General features: G+C 40.9%; 1 protein-coding gene across 1 annotated transcript in view; it reads right to left on the minus strand.

Annotated features, from left to right (window-relative positions):
• luzp2 (leucine zipper protein 2) overlaps window positions 1-12,986 on the minus strand; it is an 82,536-nt gene that overhangs the window by 23,206 nt on the left and 46,344 nt on the right. Inside the window, exon 7 of the mRNA XM_054616592.1 lies at window positions 3,846-3,908. Coding sequence (XP_054472567.1) covers window positions 3,846-3,908 — 63 coding nt within the window. The remainder of the gene's footprint in view (window positions 1-3,845; window positions 3,909-12,986) is intronic.

Below are 12,986 nucleotides of genomic sequence, written 5' to 3' on the forward strand. Positions count from 1 at the left end.
ATGTAACGTTGGTCATATGCCTAGATGGTGTTCGTTTTTTTATACTAAACTACGTATTCTGTTATGATTTGATTAACTAAACTTAATTAGTTTGTAATGTGGCAACAGCTAACACTGTTTGCTGCTTAAGCAATAAACAAACACTAGGGACATCAACAATCACAAATGTTCTCCACATGTTCATCTCATGGAAATTTGAATACAGTCAATTTCAACTTTTGATTTGAATTTCATTGTTTCGCAAATGTTGACAGACCTACACAGAACACATTTATTGTTCGTAGATGTGTTCTCAGTAAATCTATGTACACTTAGCTTTTGAGTTGGGTAAACTGGTTGGTAAGGAGAAGAAAGACAGACGATGGTCTCGATGATGCTGTGGTTATTTGGATAAGGGAAGTCGGGTATTTTGCCTCTTGTATGTGAAATGTGAAAAAAACGCCTACTGATACAAAATGCTGCACTTTGCGCTGACCCATCCACCGCCCCTCCCGCTCGCCGTGGACTATCTGGCCCTTTGTACTACGCCAATCGCTCTGAGCGTGTAGTAAGCACACTGGTGTGTTTACGTTGGAGTTTGTTGCCGGTGCATTGCATGCAGACACTAAACAGTGCCTCCGGGCGCCAAGGAGCACTGACCAAGCTGCACTATTTGACACATTCGCAGTGAGAATGGATTGCTTTAAGGAAGTGTAGAGTAATGAATAATAATGAGTCCAGGATGGCTCACAAGCTCAAAGAAAACAAATGCAGCCTGCTCTTAGCTCATCCTCTAAAGCATCTACGGGCCGTGTGTTTGTAAGTGCACGCATGTGGTTGTGTAGCATTACAGCAGTGAGCCATTAACATCCATTACACAGAGCACCATCAGCGGATTGGTGCTCTGAGGACTGCGGGCGCATGGCCACTGACCCAGAAATGCTGACTTTCAGGGTTAGTGCCTCCAAGTCTAAAGCTCCGTATTTTTGTGCTGAATCCATTAAAGAGGTGTGGGGTCAGGAGGGTACGAGCCACTTTCCCACACGAGGCATGCAACTACATCAAGTTCTAAGTTCTAAGCTGAAGGAGAAAAAAGCTCTAGGGGTAAATCTGAAAGTGGACTGAAGGAGTGAGGAAGATGTGAGTGCTTGAATACGGCTGCCAAAAATTCTGTCTCATAGGGGAAAACGCGGCTGAAGGCACCGTCAGTTCCTCTGAAGTTTTTAATGTTTTGGCTGAGCAATTGAAGGGGAACCTGCCTGTGTGCAGTGTTTACAGTCATGTACTGGGACTGCATAGTTAGGACTCGCTGAGTTGAGTCTCTTCTTAAGCTGTCCTTCAAATCGGAGGACTATTCGTATGAAAATGATCCACTGAAGAAAACATTGACAACACTAGCGCTCCTTTTCTGGCACTGTAGGTGTTTGTCCTCAACTTGTGAATCCAACATGTTCCCATCCCAACTCGTTGCATACTGACACTTTGCCAGGAACCTCGACATCCCTTTATATTGCACTGAGTCTCCCAGCGCGTCAAACTATAATGCTCCAATACAGTCACAGTAAACATGTGTCGAATGTTGTCAATTCAACACTTGTAACACTTAATAACACTAATAAGTTAGTTTTAGGAAAAATATCATGGTTGGGCTTAAAATAAGAACGTAAACTAAGTTAAAAATAAACAACGCAACATAAGTATGGATAGCACGTAACTTAAAAAAACTCTTCTGGACATCTGTCTCAGACATCTGTCTCTGTGATAGTCCTGTGTTTGTTTGACCCTCCCGCCCTTTGTGGGTTTTTTCATCTTTAAACTATGTGATCACACCCCCACAGCATTTTCTCTGAGTGTCTAATATGCCTTGGATGGGTTTACAATGTATTCTGAAAGCCTGCCGCGTCAGACGCTAAAGAGTGCCTTGTGTGTCGGCATCAGACGCAGAGGAGTGTGACTAAGCGTTGGTATTTGACGCCCTGGTAATCAGAACAGGCTGGTGAACTTGCATTATTGCGTCTTATCAAAACAGTACCCTTTTCTGTATTTATAGTTTCACAATTCTTTGTCTTTTATGGCTGTACCTGTCTGTTCTAACAAAGACTGAATTGTTCCAAAGATAAAATAATTAGGTTTTTTGACGTTTGTACTGTCTTTGTGCACCGTGACACTGTGCTGGAAAATGCAGTTTGATGTGTTACAACATCCGTCACAACCAATTCCACTGCCTCCCAGTCAAGGTGCCTTGACTGACATCCCCCCTGTGAAGCTGATGACATTTCCGAATGTGGAGTGACTGTTCTCCACTTCCTCCCTCTTCCCCCCCCTCTGGGAGTCCGATCACAGCATATGTGGAATACATATGAGTTTTCAGGACTAGCAAGGGGGATCAGTGGGGTCAGAGATACATGATTCATGATTCATTTCCCTCCGACCTTTCCATCAGGAAAAAAAAAAAAAAAGCAGACTGTCATCTCCCAAAGACGGCTGGTTATAAAAGAGAGAGAGAGTATGATAAAAAATTAGCACTATCCATCTGCACCTGCAAATCACCTCAGAACATTATGTTCTGAAGGTCCACATGAAATGTTTGGTGACATTGAGCAATCAGGTTGCGTTGTGTGGGTGACGGATGCAATTTAGAGACAACGATTTACGAGCAGTGACACCAAGCAAACAAGTCAATGCATCCATCATTCACGGGCTAGAAATAGAATAAGAAACAGGACATCCAGGGACAATGTATTCAGGCGTTGGGCTAGAAGCATAAAATTCAGCCTGTGAGTACCGAGTCTCTTTTTTTATTCATTTATGTCTGACACAGCTTTAGGAAATGATGGGTCGAAAGGATCGAAACATACATTTAAGAAATGACATTGTTCGTGGCAGAAATGTCGACCGATATTTTAGCTCTGCAAACAAGGCCCGAAAGGTCAGTCCATGTTCCAGTAAATGCCAATAAATATTACCTTGTCGCAATTCAAGAGGCAGTGGAGTATGTGCGGTTGCTGGCACAGGAAGTGTGTGAGGGGGAGACACATTTCTGCTGCTCAAGAAATGTGTGGTAGTAATTTGAGACTTTTCAAATGTAAACTCCACAAGTTTAACAATCAATATTAACCCGGCCAAGATAGTGGACAAAGTTCAAGATCATGTTAACCACGCTCTTTTCCTAAACCTAAGTAAGGTTTTTTTGCCTCAAACTAACTTCCTGTGAAGACGTAGGTTTATTTTGAAAAGACTCTATGCATGCTATTAGTCATGATACATCTAAGACTGATGCCTAGAGCGCCATAGTTTGAAGTTTATGAGCGCTCACCAAGCATCGGGATTGGACGAGTTGTTAGTGAGAACATGTTACGATTGGACACAAATTCACAACAGGTATCAATTCCAAAATAAATTTACGATATATATAATTTTCCAGCCATCTGAGAAGATCTTTTCGAGGGGTGTTACCTCACTTCAGGTCATATTCTTACAGCCGTGATATATGGTGATCACTGAAAATAGCGATACATGATGTCATCTGTATTTCGCTCTTGAAGATTTCCTTGATCCAAGACATAATTCTGCATAAACTTCATCCAGCAGTGTCCCCACATCATGTATCCACGTACGTCTTATTTCGACTCTACATAGATCTTATAGCAAGGAAATCAGACGACAGTAATGCAGTACGTAGACTAATCGCCGGCCGAATGGCTTTTCACGCCGCTGCCTGGGAGGGACTTTGTGATTGTACACTGAATTAATTGGTGTACCTCCTGTGATGGGATCATCCTTTTCAAGGTGGTCTGAAGTGCCCGTTTACCCCTGGTCTGGAGCCTACTGTAAAGCCAGCCCCCCCCCCTTCAGTTTGAACTTACCTTAAAAATTAAATCCTTTTTCCCGTACCGCAGTTCCTTCAGTTGAGCCTGGATTTTTTTCGACTGCAAGGAGAAGATAAGGAAATAAGTGTTAGCTTATTCAAATAGCGAAATTGGTTTTAGATCACGTAGCAGGATTCTGCCAGCTGCAGCCTTTGTGAGTGTTCCCTGGGCAAAGCTCTGGCTTAAAGGAAGGCTGTACTGAGAGGAAGAAAATATCAAATCTCCCCTTCACTGAACTGTATAGTCCACACAATGATGCAGTCATGCACTGGCTTCTCGCCCACTGTCTAAACCTGTATTCCCACTCCCACTACACACATTACCGCCAACATCACCGCACCATCCTCGGCTACGGCGGGCCTCTCATCGCCCGTCACCGGTAAGCAGTGAGCGAACACACACACACACACACACACACACACACAGCGAACACACACACACACACACTCAAACAGAGCAGATCCTTACTGACGCCCCCCCCCAACACACACAATGACCAGCTCTGCCTGACATTCGCTCTGCCGCTCCGCATCGGTGGGCACACGGAACACACAGGCTGTCTCCTCGATGGCTTGATACACAGCCATCCTCAACGCGGCTCATGATGTGAGCATGAACACTGTAAGCCTCCACGCAGGACTCTGCAGCAGCTCAGAGGGGTTTCTCTGTGTCTTCAGTTATATATTATTATAGTTTTTAATGTGAAGCCTAACAGGACTGTCACTGTGATTAATTGGTATGCAAATAAAATTGCCTTGACCCAATTTGAACCGCAAAACATTGATTGTCTCGGAGATAATGAGGGTTTGTTGGAGATCATGTGTATAAATATGTATTTTTTTTTACAATGTCTATGCATCTCTCTTTCAACTTATCGATGTATATCTCCTCCTCTGTATCTAGGTTTAGGTGACTTTCCTATCCACCTGTTTTTATGTCCATTTTGTGCAGTTTTGAAGTTCAAAAATCACAAAAAAAAAAACGCTCCTGCTTGGTTCAGGTGAAAAAATTGGTGAATGGACCAAAAACAAAATGTGCAATGTTGTAATCCGAATCCGAATCTTTTATTGATCCAGGGGGCTTCCCCTCAGTGTTTGTTGTTATCTGAGCTTCTCTGTGCTTTGTTCACAGAGCTAAAGGCTAATGGTGACTACAGCTGATAACGTCGCCCTGACCCACGGCATCGTGGCAGAACATTTGGGTCCGTCCTCTGGTTTCTTCTCAGCTAAACACTGTTGGCTCTGTTGGAACTGTTGTTGTTGTTGTTGTTTTGCGCTGTTATCGAACCTCAGCCAATCGCCATGTTGAGAGCCACATGGAGACAATCCCTCAATCATAGATTTGCTCTGAAATCCGTATAGAAGACAAACTTCCGCTACACTAAAGAGACAACAAAGAAGGAATCACAAACAAAAAAAGGTCTTGAGAACTATAAGTTATGTAGTTATGTCTTTCCCTCTTCTGCTGCAATGGTTAAATGCCAACCGACAGGAAAAGAGGGGGCGTTTACCTGGAAATTCGGTTAAAATTTGCACTACATTGGGAAGGAAACATGAGTCCTATCTGCTTCTTTCTAGCCACCATATCTCTGTCTTATCCATCTCTCTTTGTATCAATCTGCCGTATATCTCTTTCTTTCCATCCGACTGTCTATCTCTATCAACCTCCCATGCTTCCTTCCTATCTCTCTCTCTATGCTTCCTCGACACAGGCAGTAAACATTTGACATGAGGTCTAATCTTTCACCAGAGCACACGGAGCACAACGCTGAGGGACAAATTCCCTTCAAAGGGTTTTGTGTACTTGACAAGCACCTGTGCCTTTTTCCCTCATTTTATGAGAGTCTTTATCTTGTTATCCCTCTTCGCAGGGTGCTGACATGTCCCAAGACACCCATCTCCCGTCATGTGGAACTGGATTCAAAAATTGCATCCCGGGGCTCCTCATAAAACAAACTGTGAGGTTAAATAAACGCAGAGCTAACTTTAAAAACTCATATATTGGATTTGCGATCGTTAAGGTAAATTTTCTGTGGTCTGGGTCGTAACACGAAATGCTAACAAATTAATTTTTATTTGTATCAGTTTTTAAGATACTCCCCTTAGAAGTGGAATGAATCATATTAAAGAGCCACAGAACCACATGCTGGGGAGTGTTGACTGCGAAATGCAAATATCTGAATCTCTAAATGTGCTGATCTGTCAGACTTTCCTAAGCATTGCTCTATTATTTACTCTGAATAAATCATGTGAGCCGTCTCCTCGGCCCAAGGGAACCACAGCAGCATCTCTGCCTGGTTGTTCCTGATGGTTTGAATCCTGCATGGGTGGGCCCCGCATCCCAAACAGTTACAAGCAGAACAAAACACGGCGACACAGTATTTTATGAGCCTGCTGTAGTTTAACAGCTCTCCCTAACTTTTTTTTTTTAAATATTCAAGCATTCATGCATCGCCGTGAGTCACCCTCCTTGTGAGAATGATGAAAAAAACTGTTGAATTCTTGCAGTCCATCTCAAGGACAGACGTGTTCATGTGTGTCCAAGCACAGTACGTCTTTGACACTTTGGTTATTTATTTATTTATTTATTTATTATTAGTGATGAGATCAGGCGAATATCAGAAGCCACATTCTGGAGGGATTTGGTCTTTTGAGATTATATTATATTAGGGATGATGTTTTGGGGATAAATTCACTCTTGTTTAGTGTCAGTTGTTCTGGATTTAAACTCAGCGAACTTAAAGTATTGTGTCACTCTCATTTAAAGTATCTTCTGTCCAGGGGCAAGTGGAAACACAATGATTATTTACACATCCTGCACAGACAGAGCAACAGTAGCATGTTTGTGTATACCTGACAAAAAAAGTCGAAGATGAATTCTTCTTTTAGCTCCTGAGGTTCAGAGACCGAGGCTTATTCATGAATGTTTTGAGTGTATCCCCGAATATAATTACAAATGTAAGCCGATCACAAAAAATGTGATGTTTTTGGATGAGGGATAGTTCTAGCAACAAAAGCTTTTTTAAATGAATGCAGGTATGTTATAACTTTGTTTTTGTGAAAAAAGAATGGCAGAGCGTGAGGCCAGATCCTTTTTCACAACAAAAGTCATAATTAATCTGGAAGGTAAACAACTTTTTCTTGAGATACAAATTTGAATTTTTCTATGATTACGACCTGCTTTGCCTACTTTGCATATAAATAAGGTGAATAAAAAAGCTGCTAAAAATATGGTTATCAAAAGAATGTTAATTCCAAATGTTTACTTTCATCACACTTTTTGAAACTGCGTCCACATCTGTACATCCCCCCAAAAACATAGCTGGGTTCCACTGAGCTGCTAAAAAAAGCTACATTAACTGTCAATGACTTCCCCTGTGTTGATTCGAGATCAGTGAAAATACAGACCCACATGCAAAGTATAGATAGGGGAGGATGTGTTTATAATGGTATAATCAGCCTGATCAATACATTGGGCTGCTTCATGGCTATCAAATGATGTCATGTCGACCGCCTGATTTAGAAAATACTCATTAGTGCATCTTTAAATAAATGTTTGATTGTTTTTTTTTACTGCCGAGGCATTTCAATCTTCCATGCAGGAAGAGAAGCACCAGGAAAACATGCTATTCTTTAGTCATTGTTAAATAATGGAAATCAGCAAAACTGGATTTTCTTAATGTATCTGAAAGTAGCAAAAATGTAACACAATATATACAGTACATCTTTACATTTCTTTCCTCTTATCTTGGCAAATTCTTCTTCTCCAAATAAGAGGCTTCATGCATTTTGAATATGTCCAATTAGCCTGTTTTTCCCCCAAAATAGATTTTTTATGCTTTCATTTTCAGACAGTGTCAATAACTTAAAGCTGAAGCCTCCCCATACAGCTCTGCATCTAAAGGCACATCTTCTAAAGTATAGCAGTACAGACTCAAAAGGTTCCTCATTATCCAAGTTCAGATAGCCTACAGTGTATATGACACAGTGTGTGAGAATTGGAAACATGGAGAAAAAAGTATAATCTAGCAGATACAAGCAGAGTTCAGTTTGGTCATGAAACGAATTACACAGGTAGATGAGAAACCGTCAAAACTCTAATATGAGTTTGTATCTCTAAGTCGTCAGTACGCTGATGCCTTTCTTATTTTCTATTCATCCTTTATCAAAGCTGTCAAAGCTTTACGTCAGGAGGGACAACTAACAGTTGACTTACATTGTTACTGACATTGTTTTGCTTTTTCGCAAATAATAGCTCTGTTTTGTTTTCCCAGTCTGTGCAGACGTGTTCATGTGTGTCCAAGCACAGTACGTCTTTGACACTTTGGTTATTTATTTATTTATTTATTATCAGTGATGAGATCAGGCGAATATCAGAAGCCACATTCTGGAGGGATTTTGGTCTTTTGAGATTATATTATATTAGGGATGATGTTTTGGGGATAAATTCACTCTTGTTTAGTGTCAGTTGTTCTGGATTTAAACTCAGCGAACTTAAAGTATTGCGTCACTATCATTTAAAGTACCTTCTGTCCAGGGGCAAGTGGGAACACAATGATTATTTACACATCCTGCACAGACAGAGCAACAGTAGCATGTTTGTGTATACCTGACAAACAAAGTGCCCGTAACTCAATGTTCCATAAATCCTCGCTGTGAGAGAACAGCACCATTGCTCCATGTTACATAAAAGCAGACACAAACGGGTGACATGACACCAGAGGGTGGTGGCAGGTGTGCAAAAGTGTCCACACACCCCTCGGCATACATCTTTATCAGCGGTTGTAGCAGGAGCGTAGACCTGTACGTCTCCTTCCCCCTTTAAACAGATATTTGTGAAGTGTGTCTGATTGGCTGAAAGCATGTGAGCTGCTGCAGACCAGTGACTGGCTTTCGGCCAAAAACTTACTGACTACGGTATGTATTTTTATTCAATCATTTCAGTCAGGGTAGTCTGACTTATTCGATATGGGTGGTGAGTGACGTGGAGCATAGTAATGCTCTTGTCCTATTTAAAGCATCTGCTCTTGTACTACTGTTCATCATTTGTTGTATTGTAGGGAGCATCACAGAATATGGGATCTACCTGAACAACACATCCTATTACGATGGTTTGTATGATATTTTGGGAAAAGTTATTCCTCATTGTTTTGTGCTTTTTCTGATGATTGTCCAGCATTTTTCAAATCTGCTCATTACATGAATCTATTTTTTTTTATACAAACATAAAACTGGGTTAGGTTTAGCCATCAATGTTACTTGGATCAGTTTAGGAAAAGAGTGGCGTTATTTTAGAAAACTGTAGTTATGTGATATAAAGTCAATATTCAAGTTAAAATGGAAGTTATCTGACAGAAAAGTCAATGGTTGGGTTAAATAACTACTGAATTACTAAAGCGTTACTTTAGTACAGAAGCCATGTGACAAATAAATCAGTGTTGACTTCTGGTTTCACACAGGACACTAACAGCTACTGGGTGAAAGTCCAGTGTCTTTGGACCCACCCATCCACCCCTACATGGAGTTTGTCGCTCTTTATACTTCCTGGATCAGGATTTCATGGATTACATACAAATTGGTTTTGTGTTATACAAACAAATGACTGCACAATGCACAATTTTGTAGCCTTCACCGAACAAAACATTATCAAGGCTGCCAAACAATCAACATTCATTTGTGTATTTTTGTATTACATTACGGATTACATGAATTGTATGTCATCTCTTTGCTGCTTTCTGATAGGAAAGATAATGAAAGAGATGTTAAAAAGACATGAATAAATGATGCACACTGGGAGAGACACCAAGGACAAGGACCGACACAGCTACCGGCGCAGGTGCTCATCCAGGCTCTGGTCATCTCCCGCCTGGACTACTGCCGGAGCCCCGGCGTCGGCCATCAGACCTCTGGAGCTTGTCCAGAAAGCTGCAGCTCGTCTGGTGTTCAATCGCCCCAAGTTCTCTCACACAACTTCCCTTCTCCGTTCTCTACACTGGCTCCCTGTAAGAGCTCGCATCCAGTTACAGACTCTGGTGCTAGCCTACAGGGCAGTGAAAGGAACAGCTCCTTCCTATCTCCAGGCCTTGGTCAAGCCCTACACCCCCGCCCGACCACTTGGCTCTGCTGCCTCGGGCGATTGGTTGCCCCGTCGCTCAGAGGTCCCTGCGGCCGATCCACCCGGTCACAGCTTTTTTCTGTCCCGGCCCCTCAGTGGTGGAATGAACTCCCCACTGACGTCAGGACAGCAGAGTCGCTGCCCATCTTTAGATTAAAACTCACCTCTTCATGAAGTACTACCCTGAGCCTTCCTCGTAGCACTTACTGTATTCGTATCAGTTCGCTGCACTTATTGAATTCGTATTCGTTTACTGCACTTATCCTATTCGTAGTAGTTTGTAGCACTTATTATATTCGTATTAGTCTGTTCCAATTATTGTTTTCGTAGTAATTTGCCTCTGCACTATACTTTTGCTCTGGTTTATGCTCTTAGGTGCTTGTTTAAGAAAGGAGATGCACTTATGACTTCTGGTGACTAGTAGTTCTCTTGAATACCTATGTTGAATACACTTATTGTAAGTCGCTTTGGATAAAAGCGTCTGCTAAATGACTGTAATGTAATGTAATGTAATGTAATGTAAAGCTACCCAAATCTACCCCACACCTAATTTTACCATCTCTTATCTGTTTACTGTCGATTAACCTGCCGATTATATTAATTAAGTCATTTTTTCATCTATACAATGTTAACATTTTTGTTATAAAATAGCCCCTCTTAGAAACACGATAACATCTGAGAAGGTATAAAGATTTCCGTCAAATCACTATGTAGAAATCACCTATATGAAATTTTAGACTCATTTAAGGTATTTATTAGTGCAAGAATAAAACCAGTTCACATGGTATTTGAGCACAGAACATACTGTAATCCCCCTCTTTCTCTCACAAAAAGACACAACCAATGTCTATTAATAAATACATGCTAGTAACATTTATCAAAATAACCGATGCTTGGTTGATAAAGACTATGTGATCTGCATGAATTATCGCCCCAAAAAATAAACACAATGATAATGGCATGCTGCTCCATTCAAAAGGCCCTGTAGAATTTATCACACGAGGCCATTCGACATTACATTTTATGTAATTATATTTTATCCGCAAAAGGTCCAGGTTACTCGATGTTTTTAATAAATCCTGTTGCAAGAATGAAACGTAATTCTAGTGATAACAGCTCATGGAATGGTGGCAGCGTAACAACATCCTTCATCCAAATTATGAGCAACAAAACCATAAATTTGACAGAGATGGAAACAGGTGATAAATTCATGCTCTCGGGGAAAAAGATGCGCAACAGATTAAATGACAATCCCTAATGCCACATGCTCTCCCTCACCCAAAGGTCTCAACCTTGAGTTTGACTCTAAGCTTTTTAATTTTTTCCCCTCGAGGACATCACCGTCTGTTCAGAAAGGTTGCATGCCATTTTTTTTTTTTTTTTAACAATGAATTTGATTTAGAGAAAGAATAGCCAGATATGTGTCGCAGGCAGCAGTGGCTTCGCCAGCAGCAGGAGCAAAGCTTGAACAGCACCAGAGACCTGGCGAGTTTCCTCTCCAATGTATATGGAGTGCTGGTTATGGGAAGCATTTGTGATTGGTGAAGTGAACAAACACACAGCTGACTCAGGCCAGTGGCCGCCTGCCAGCGAGTTCCCTGACTGGACTTCACCAAGCTTGTGCTACAATTGTCCTAGTGACCTGCTCCCATTCATGCGCTCATGTTTGAATGTGGACAATCCCACTATTGTCTTTCCAAACTGCTTGAGATTCAGAACAGAAATTGGCATGGATGAGTTCCTCCTGCCATCCATCCTACTATGACATATCTCTGGATTTACAAAAAGGGAGCATTCCTCATCATTTGAAATCATTTTAGTGCAAACAAACACACATCCCCGATGGTCTTCAATAAAGCTGTGGCACAGGGAATAACGAGGCCACGAGTCTCGCTGACCCTTTTGACCCTTATTGCAGCTAATAGAGTCCAAACTGCTCCTTATGCTCAAATAGATAAAATGAGTTTGAACCAACTGACCGGATGACTCAGCGACAGCACAGCATCGGTTTGACGGATCCTAAAGCCCCACATTCTCACTACGAAGGCTTCACACGCCAAATGATAATCATTATTAGTATTATAAACCAGCACAATACTAATTCAATACTTTAAAACTCAGACATGATGGCATTGTTATTTAATGTAATTGAACATTTAACACAATGTTATACGACAATGTTCTTTTACCAGAGTTGAAAAAATGAATTATACATTCCTCAGAAAATGTATCAAACTATTTCATTCAATGATTCTATTAAGTAAAAATGTCTTATTAATCACTAGCTTCTCAATTGTGAGGACTTCGTAGTGAACTGTAAACTGCTTTTACAACTTTGGGTTGTTGCTCAAAACAACCACTTTGAAGATGTCAGGGTTTGGGGAAATTGTAATTTGTACTATATTCAGACATTTTGTATCAAATAATTTTTTCATAAATTAGAAAAATGATTAGCAAAATTCAACCCAAACTGAGTAACCTAAAGGGTTGATGAGCAGTTACACCAACCCCGTCTGACATATCACTCATCCCTTACCCAGATCAGGAAGTTTGTCATTGAGGCCAATGACCATCACAATTCTAAAAGCATTAGCATTATTTATTTTAATGTAATTAGTATATTTTCATTCTCATGAAAATAGCCAGTTTGTTCTCACCAAGTTATACATATTACAGAATAAAACAGGAGCAGTCCAGGCATATAACTGTAACAGCGACCATACCACCTCCTGTACAGTGTTGTTAACATGTATTTTCATGTCTTTTTAGCTGAGGAGTTTTCACCACACAACACAGATTAAGAGCACAAAGCTTGATCCTCAACCTCACACAGCGAGCAGAGCACAAGTTAAAGCAGCTTTCAAAAGAACGATTACCACACCAAATTGAATGTATTCCAATATATAATGTGGGAATTCCCAAAGCCAATTTCCACTAAATGAGAACGCAAATCACAAGTAAAGGAAAGCGGCTGTTTACGCATACAAAGTCTTGAAATGTATTATATGTGTAATGAAAGGAGCT

The sequence above is a fragment of the Anoplopoma fimbria genome, chromosome 2 (genome assembly GCF_027596085.1).
Source record: "Anoplopoma fimbria isolate UVic2021 breed Golden Eagle Sablefish chromosome 2, Afim_UVic_2022, whole genome shotgun sequence".
Taxonomy (NCBI): Eukaryota; Metazoa; Chordata; class Actinopteri; order Perciformes; family Anoplopomatidae; genus Anoplopoma; species Anoplopoma fimbria.